The 9801-nt window shown below is 37.6% G+C and overlaps 1 protein-coding gene across 4 annotated transcripts in view; it reads left to right on the top strand.

Moving 5' to 3' along the window:
* The first annotated feature begins 2818 nt into the window (after positions 1-2818).
* The window catches only part of DNM3 (dynamin 3), a 188852-nt gene continuing 181869 nt past the window's right edge, over positions 2819-9801 (top strand). For 2 of the 4 annotated variants that reach the window (XM_023554244.2, XM_023554243.2), the window contains exon 1: positions 2820-3373. In XM_023554244.2, the coding sequence (XP_023410012.1) occupies positions 3261-3373 (113 nt within the window). In that variant the 5' untranslated portion in view covers positions 2820-3260. Of the gene's footprint in view, positions 3374-9801 lie in introns of all 4 variants that reach the window. The other 2 variants (XM_023554242.2, XM_023554245.2) reach the window with 2 other exon arrangements.

Genomic DNA, 9801 nt, shown 5'->3' with positions numbered 1-9801 from the left:
GCAGTTCTACTCTGTCCTATAGGGTTGCTATGAGTCAGAATCCATTCAGTGCTAAGGGGTTTGGGTTTTTTGGGTTTCTGGTGGCAAAGTGGTTAAGCACTTGGCTGCTAACTGAAAGATCAGTGGTTCGAACCCACTCAAGCAGCTCCACAGGAGAAAAGACCTGGTGATCTGCTCCTATGAAGATGGCAGCCTAGGAAACCTTATGAAGCAGTTTGACTCTGTCCCACAGTCACCATAAATTGAATTGACTTGAATGCACATAACAACAATAGGTATTCGAGGTCTCTGGGTGCTGCAGACAGTTTGCACTTGACTGATAACCTAATGGTTTGCAGTTGGAACCCACCAAGTGGTACTGTGGAAGAAAAGGCCCGGTGATCTGCTTCCGTTAAGATTACTGCCAAGAAAACCCCATGGAGCAGTTTTACTCTGTAAAACGTGGAGTCACCATGAATCGAAATCTACTCATTGACAACAAACAACAATAAGTGCTTACTAGGTTTCTGAATCCAAGTGTTTGACTCTCTCCTATGATCCTGAGAGTTAGGCATTTATACACATGGTAATATTGTCCCTGGACTGTCCCTAGAAGTCAATATTTCTAATAATTCTTTGGCATCCAATATGTTTTACTGAAATGAGTCTGGTTCCGTTTTCAGACCTTATCTTTCCAATATCCATTGTCTTCCTAAAAAAAAAAAAAAAGTTAATTTCAAAAGAGAACTTGTTTTAGTTAATACAGTGAGAGCTGAAACACTGTGACTGCCCTGCTTTCCTGAGTCTTGCACGTTTTCTGCCTCTGACAGGGTGCAGTCTTACCACTTTTCTATCGCTGAGTTTAGATGAAAATATTTGAGTTTTCCTTTTCTAACAGGTTTCTGCTTTACACAGCTTCTGGCTGTCTCAGGTTTTACTGTATCAGTCTACTTCTAATGGATTCTTTTCAACCCAATGAGCTCAACAATTTCTGGACACATATTTTATTCTAGACCCAAACTAGGGAAGTATTTTCAGTGCTGTATCATAGTTTACAGGGAGCATTTGATACCAGGGTCCTTGTGCTTCCATCCCCTGCCAGCACTGGCTATCAAAACTGCCGAGGTTGCAAATAAAATATGCAATGAAATCCATCTGGCATTTCTCATTGAATTAGGACCAGAACATTTTTGCTAAATATTAACAGATGGCTAAATTCTTAATATCGAACTAATGTTTTAAAACATCTGAGGGGCCCGCACGAGGGGGCAAGAACGGAGGACCGCGTGTGTTCTCGGTCACAGAGCCCTTCCTTTCTTCTGACCCACATGCTGAGCATCCCTGGAGTCTCCTATCTCAGACAATTGTACTTGGTAGCTGGTATCAAATACGTGTGATATATCACAATTGTGTAGTCGGTCTTAGCCAACTCAGGTGTTACGTTGCTGTTGGCATGCCTTAAGATCGTTTCTTAAAGCCAATCTCTCTCTCTCTTTTAATAGGAAAAAGAAAAGAAATACATGCTTCCCTTGGATAACCTGAAAGTTCGGGATGTGGAAAAGAGCTTTATGTCTAGCAAGCACATCTTTGCACTTTTTAACACGGAGCAGAGGTAAGAAAATGAAGCTGTTTCTGTTTTCAGACTTTTGTTCCCTTGAATTCCTACATGTTCCAGAGTAGCCCCTTCGGTCCCACCTCAAAACCGTTTAACACTTCTGTTTTCCTTTTGTTTATTTTATATTTTTAGCTCCACCATGAGTTATGGCTTAAAATTTAGAATAAGAGGGATCATCTAGTAGGAATTAGTTTATTTCTCTGCTTTTCCAACAGGCACGCAAATCGGCATGCTTCCATTCTTAAGCTACATTTTATTACCGTCGAGTCTTCCTTGTGCTGAATTTATGGTTTACATACTTACAAATTATTCAGTTACAGTTTTAACAGTATCTGTTCAGCATGGAAGGAAATCACTTAAATAAGACCTTCATATATATATATAACTAAATTCTTACATCAGTGGATAGAATTACACAGTTAGTATGTATAATATATGGTACTTTACAGTTTTTCAAAGCATTGTCCACATTGATTATCTTTGATTTTTTTATTAACAAAAGCTCTGTGACTTAAAAAGATAGGGTGGTGTATGTGGTTGTCATTTTACAAAATTTAGGCTCAGAGAACTTTACTTTTTTAGATCATGAAACTAGAACATGGGGGGGGCTGGAATTTATGTCAGGACTTCTGGGTCTAATTCTGTTGTTCCTTTAACTCTCACTTCTGCGTTTCTTACTGCTGTTCACCTGTGACATCAAAACTGATCATTATGGAGTGCTGTAGGTGTTCACTGAAACTCAGAAGTAAAGTTAAATAAACATATGGAGGGGTAACAGAGGGCAAGGAAAAAGCAAACAAAAAAATCCCTTCCCATCAAGCTGATTCTGATTCATAGCGACCCTAGAGGACAGAGTAGAACTGCCCCGTAGGGTTTCCAAGATGCGGCTGGTGAATTCAAACTGCTGACCTTTTGGTTGGCAGCCAAATGGTTAACCACCAGGCCTCCAGGAGGACAAGACAGAGAGTTGTAAATAGGCCACCACTAGGCAAGGAGATTTTTTTTCAAATGGAAATGTTATAGGATAAAGCTAACTAATTTTTATTAGTTATTAAGAGAATGCATCATTAGTTGGTGGAATCTAATTTTAACCCCTTCCTCCAGACCTCCTTTTACCTTTATTTAGCAACGAGCAAAGCTGCTTGATTAGATTCAAGGACTGGCCCAGGGTCAACCACAGAGTAAATCAGAATAGCTGGAGAAGAAGACTTCTTCCTACATTCCCAGTCAGTTGCTCAGCGTGACTCATTGCACAGAAATACTTGGAAAACCCACAAGAGCAAGGCACTTAAGGAATCAAGGGGAAAGAAAATTAAATACAGCTCCCCTACCAAATACTAAAATGGGATTTAAAAAAGCCTTGGTATTAGTTTGCAAAAAACACTGAAGATGGTAAGGATAAGAAGGTTTCTGGAGAGAGCAGTAGTGAGTCTTTGGTACGAGGGCCACCCTCATTACTGTTTACACACCTTTCTCGGGGCAGTGGAGGATTGGGAGGCCCTGAGGGAATCCTCAGAGGCCTGCTCAGCCTTCTTGCCTGGACGAAGGGGGTGGGACTCCTGACTACCACACGGGAAGTCAAAGTCAATTTGAATCTTCGGTTACCCTGAAAAGTGTAGGTTATAAAAGGGCTTGGTGCAAAGTAAAAATAAGACAGCAGTAGAGCATGTCTTTAGATGAAGTACAGCTGTGGATTTTAAAAAGAGCCAGAGTCACCAAAATAAGACAACTCTGGGCTTCTAGGAGTCTGGGTATTCTGGAATCCTGGACTTCTCAAAGGTATTGAACTCTTCAGCCACTTTCAGAAGAGACTCCTGTCAGATCATTTTCCATTGTCTTTTCCTTTGGCATCTTGATTTCTTTAAATTGTTTTTGTGCTGGCTGGGATCTCCAGTATGATGTTGAATAGAAGGGGGCACCCTTGTCTTGTTCCTGATTTTAAGGAGAAGGGTTTTAAAATTCTATAGTCCAGTACTTTCTGGTAGGCACCTGATATCAGATCTTTTTTGTACCTAGTTATTAAAGCTTTTGTTTTGTAAATCATGATTGGGTGTTGAATTTTATCAAATGCTTTTTCTGCCTCTGCAGAGAAGATTCTATGATTTTTCTTCTTTTAACCTGCTAATGTGGTGTAGGATGTTAGGATGTTAAACCATTCTTGGTCTCCTGGGATTAACCTGAGCTAAGTCTTGGTGTTTTATTATTTATTGTATGTTCCTATTTTAGATTTACTAAGATTTTATTTAGGCTTTTTACGTGTTCATAAGTGAGATTAGCACTTAAATGTCTTGCCTGGACGTTTGTGCTGACCCCACCTGGTTTTTATATCAAGGTTCTGTTAGCTTCATGCGTTCAGGTAGGACAAGGCCCTCAGTGTTCTTTGGAGCAGTCTGAGTAAGATAGGGTTTAACTGTGAAGTAATCACAATGTTTGGTAGAACTCACCTGGCCCTGGTGGGTATTTTTGGTAAATAACTTTTAACTAGTGATTTAATTTCTTCAATGAGTACCGTATAGATTTGTTCAGGTTTTGTATTTTTCTCATGATTTGATTTAGATAAATGATACTTTTTCTAGGCAAGTGTCTATCCTATCTGTTTTTAAATATGTTAGCATCAAATCTTTCATAATTCCCTCTTTTTTTTTAATCTCTGTAGTATCTGAACATTTGACCCCTTTTCATTCCTAAAAGTAAGCCTTATCTTCTTTTTCCATGGTAACTTTTGCCAGAGTTTTGTCTATTTTGAAAAAACCAGCTTTAGGCTTTTTTTTTTTTTTTTCCAATCTTCTATCATATAAAAAAAATATATATATATATATGTTTGTATATATATTTTTAATTTATTTATTTTTCTATTTCAGTTCTGCTCTCTTCTTCATTTTTTCTTTCCTTCTATTTTCTTTGTATTTACTCTGTTGGTCTTTCTGCTAGCTTACTAATTTAGATGCTTAGCCAATCAGTTTTTATCTTTTCTTTTTCTTGGATATGCATATAACTCTGTAGATTTTCCTCTGGATATTTTTGGAAACACAATATTTTTATTGTAATTCAATTCCATTTCCTAATCTCCATTTTGGTTTCTTCTTTGACTTATGAGTTATTTAGAAGTATGTTTTCCATTTTATGGAAACCCTGGTGGTGTAGTGGTTAAGTACTATGGCTGCTAAACAAGATGTCGGCAGTTCGAATATGCCAAGCGCTCCTTGGAAACTCTGTCCTGTAGGGTCGCTATGAGTTGGAATCTACTCGAGGACAGTGGGTTTGGTTTTTTATTCACATTTTATAGTGCATGGAATGTTATCGTATTGTTGTTGATTTCTAACTTAATTGTATTATGGTCAGACAATATGGCCTAGTACATAGTGAATTTTTATAAATACTTCTTGTGTGCTTGAGAAGAGCGTACATTAGCTAATTTGAGAGTGCAAGGTCCCACGAGAGTCAGTTGGGTTGTGCCTGTTAATTGCGTTATTCAATCTCTATAGTTACTGTTTTTATTCCACCTTGGTTAAGTCAGACATTCAACAAGTATATATTAGGTGCCTGTTTCTGTGCCAGGCACTGCTCTATGGGTTTAAAATACATCTGTGAATAAAATTGGCAAAAAAAGATTATTAATTCTAGATCACATTCTAGAGAAGGGTGTTTGCAGGGAGACAGATAAAAGCCATAAACAGTATCACTTTATCAGAGACATGTTAAAGACCTCTTTTTATGATTGTGAGTTTGGATTTTTTACTAAGTTTAATTTTTGCTTTATGTATTTGAGGCCAATTGATGTTACTAGATTCATATAAATTTAGAGTTGTTGTATCTTCCCACTGACACTTTTTAAAAATAATTTTGTGGCAGCCCTCTTTATTCCTAATAGTGTTCTTTGCCTTAAAATTTATCTGATCTTAATTAGCCCTGGTGGCACAATGGTTAAAGTTCTCAGCTGCTAACCGAACCCACTCAGAGGCTCTGAGGGAGAAAAGACCTGGCGCTCTGCTCCCGTAAAGATTACAGCTTAGAAAGCCCGTGGGGCAGCTCCACTCTGTCACATGGGGCCACTATGAGTTGAAATCAACCCTCTAGCACCCAACAACAACAATAATGTAGCTATACTACCTTTCTTTTGGTTAATATTTGCTTAGTATATCGTTTTATTTCCTTTTGCCTTCTTTTTTTGTATTTTTATTGTGTCTCTTATCATAGCATATAGATATATTTGTTTTTAATCTGGTGTGAAATCTTTTTCTTTTAATGAATGAGTTTAGCCACTTTACATTTTTATTATTACTACTAATGCGTTTGAATTTGATTTGAACATTTTGTTTTAGTCTGTCTCTTTAACTTGCTTTACTATACTTTTGCCCCTCTTTTCCAGCCTTCCTTTCCTTTAATTCAGCCTCATTTTCTTTTTTCCTGGCTTGGAAGTTGCACACTCTTATTTCTATTCTTTTAGACATCTCTTTAATATTTTTGACATTCGTATTTGACTTAAAATTTAAAGTTAGCCTCTCTACTCTCTGTCCAAAATGACCTTAGAACACTAACTCCAGTGAGCCCCTCTGGTTTTCTCTGTTATTGTTATCCAGTATTTGAGTTCCATCTATTTTTTTTACCACCTTAGCCAATATTGTGATTGGTTCATATAGGCAATGCTTGTTTAGGTTTACTAACATGTCTACCAATTTCTGAGTTCACCTTCCCTCTTTACTCCAAGTGCTTATTTTGGTTCATTTTCTTTCACAGTAAAGTACACCTTTTAGGAATCCCATCAAAGGATGCTACTTGGTAGTTGGTGGTATTGTTAGTTGCTGGCAAATTGATTCCAACTCATGGGCCCTCATTTTGGTGTTTGTTTTCTTGAGTATATCTTTATTTTACTTTTATTGTTGAATAATAATCTAGCGGGATATTAAATTATATAGTGATAATTTATGTCATCACTTTAAAGTTATTATTCCTCTGTATTCTGGCTTCCATACTGCTTTTGAGAAGTCAGCTGTCATGCTAATTGTTGCTCCTTTTTATAAATAATCTTTTTTTCTCAGTGGTTGATTTTAAGATCTCTTTGTTTTTGATGTTCTGAAGTCTCATTATGATGTTGCTATGCTTGTGTTTTGTTTTATGTGTCCTCCTTGGGGTTCATTGTGCTTCCTAAATCTAAGAAAACGTGGTTTTCGTAAATTCTGAAAAACTATGCCATTTTCTTTTTGACTTTTCATTGTCTCTCCTTCTGGAATTACTTTTAGATGTACACTAGATTGTTTTATCCTGTTCTTCGTGTCTTTAAGCCTTTCTTTTGTATATCTGTTTTTGTGCCTCATTTTGGGTGATTTCTTTAGTTCTGTCTTCAGTTCACTAATGCTCTCTTCATTTGTGACCAGACCAGTATATACTTGCCTGTCATCTCTCCTTGGCAGTGGACTTATTTTATTTTTCTAGTTCGTTCTTTGCAAAGTCCCAGCCCTTGTATAAATTCCAAGATTTTTTTCCTGTCGTTTTGTGGCCATTAAAATCCAAGCTTTTTGGTTTAGAACCAATTCCACCCAGTGGCAAAAGTGGTAATAGATGTATTTCCTCTGGGTTTGTTTTGTTTTGTTTTGTTTTGGGGGGGGGCTCTTTAAGAGATGTCTTTCATTTTTGAGAGAGCTTAGGCATTTAGAATAATGGTTTTCTAAAAGTTTTAAAAGTTTCTCTTCTGCCATTTTGATTTCAATGAAGTGGTCTCTTGCTGCCATTAGATTGTAGAAACACAAAACTATGTTCCTGACTACCCCCAGTGGTGAAGATTGTAATAAACATGAACCTGGAACTGTGGTTCACTGTACGTTTAGACATGAATGTTTTATAAACCAGTTAGAGACAGATCTCGTTCTCTAATTCTCTCAATAAATACTTGTTCTGTTATTCATTCTAAAGCATTTATTAAGCATGTCTGCATACTCAGCCCTGCATGTCAGTGCTGGCACTCTAAATGCAATATAACATGTGATCTTATTTTCATGACATTTGTAATGACCAATGAATGTCACAACAACATTCATCATTCACTGATCCTAAGATATAAACTTTAAGAAATCAATGAAGAATGAAAAAAGGAAGAAAAGTGAGTCTAGTTGTAAGGAAATTATATATGAAACAACTGGGTTGTAGTGTAAAAGCTGACATTTAACTGAATTACATGATAGTGTATTCCATTTCAGAATGTAAATGCTAGAGTAACACAGGGTGTAGGATTAAGCCACAAGCAATGGAGTTAGTACCATAGAAGGTGACCCTCATTAGGCCTTGACATGACTGGTAGAGAGGAAATAGAATGGAATACCAGAAGAAGGGAATAGTATTAGTCCAAACAAATGGGTGGAAACGGTACTTTGATAAATCTTTTGTCAGCTTCTCCTGGATGAGAAGGTGCTAACTTCGAAGGCAAACTCTTAGCGACAAAAATAAGACCAATTCTTTTTTGTTTCTATAGAGTTCACTGAAGTGGCCTTATGCATGTAAGTTTGTGTATTTTCATTTTCTACACAGAGGGAAAACCATATGTCTATCAAAAGCCAATATGCTTAAAATAACTCTATCAGACTCAACAGCACTGGGTTTTATACTTAAATTATATTCTTTTCACCACTTACATGGATTCTGAGCTTATGTTCCATTTTTTTTCTTTCTTTTGAGACAAAATCACTTAAGAAAAAAAAAAAAAGCATTCTTTTTCCCAACCTTTAAATGAATTTCTCCTTGGTTAATTTAGAAGAGATTTTCTAAATGCTTCCACTACTTTGTATTCCTCATATCTGTCTTCCATGGCAGAGTGTCTCGAATCAATTTATTTATCCATTCAGTGGCCCTATGTGAGATCCCCTGGCTTGGGGATAAGAGTTTCTGTGTGAACATTGGGAGTTGGCAGTAATATAAGTATAAAGTATCACAGCTTTTTAGGATTCACTTAGAGATGACCTTGTTTGTCCTCCTCACCACACAGGTTAAGGAGCTGACAGCTGTAACAGTTAAATGCCTTCACCATGTCACAAAAGCAGTTAATGACAGAGCCAGAATTAGAACCCAGGTCTGATGTCTCCTGAGCTAGGGGTGTTTCTGACACCACAGTTTATATATTAACTAATAGCAATTACACCTCTGGCTTTAATTGGAATTGCTCCTAAAAGAACAGAAACGAAGACATTTTTGATCTCGCTTTGTAGGTGTTTCAGTTTGCTGTCGGGTCTTACAAATTTCGGTGGAATGCTTTCAGTCTCGTTTTCAAAGCCCTGCTTTGGAACAAACCAGTACCCTTGCCACAGTTCCTGAAAAACTACTTCAGCCATTACTTCTTGTATTGCTGCATTTTTCCTAAGTGCTCATTCAGTTGCTATTTCAGCTTTCCACTATAAAGTTTAAAACAGTTATTCTGTAGTCCCCAATCATCAGGCATGTGGGAACTGATACATTTAGCATCTTTTAAAAAGCTTCAAGTGGCTTGATGAATTAACATGATATTTATGAGGCTGGTGACCAGATTTCTGAGCCATTCTAAACAGTGTTTTGTGCTAAGATTTTTGTAAATGGAAGGACTTATCACAGTAGCAATGACTTCAGCACTGGAGGAGAGTGAGTGTCACACACAGACTGATTTAGTCTACATAAACTCCAGGTAAGAATATGCATTCCTGAGCCCTCCTCTGTGCCTTTGAGGGAGGGCATCATAGATACCTGCAGAGATTGATACGTTCCAATACTGTGTTCTCACATGCATTGCATCACAAAACCATTTCAAAAATCTAAGTTAAAAGATTCCTGAACTTCTTTGTGGCACGGTCGAAATCAAGGATTGGAACGTTCCCCCGGTTTTTGTTCCACCTGATTTTGCTGGAAATGCCACATTTTCTCTGGTAGAACTGTGTCTAGATAATGGTTGCACTGTGTCAGTCTTTGTTCTCCCCAGGCAGGCCTGCAGTGTTAAGGTCATGCTAAGGCCCATTTGGTTCAAGGTATGTCAGCTCTGGTAGCCAGGGGAGATCTGTTTCTGTACAGGAGGCTTGTAGGGCAGCCACATGGTGTTTCCTAAGTGCGCCTTGGGTTGTGGAGCTTTGTTTTCTTTTAAAATAAGGCATTCTTTCTTTGACACTGCTTTCTAGCTTCAATTCGGGATATGGTTTATCAACATTACCAAGTGTTCCAACTTCCCTCCTCCCCTCCCCTACCCCATTCCTACA

This window comes from Loxodonta africana, chromosome 3 (assembly GCF_030014295.1).
Source record: "Loxodonta africana isolate mLoxAfr1 chromosome 3, mLoxAfr1.hap2, whole genome shotgun sequence".
Taxonomy (NCBI): domain Eukaryota; kingdom Metazoa; phylum Chordata; class Mammalia; order Proboscidea; family Elephantidae; genus Loxodonta; species Loxodonta africana.
This window is presented reverse-complemented; position numbering and strand designations above follow the sequence as displayed.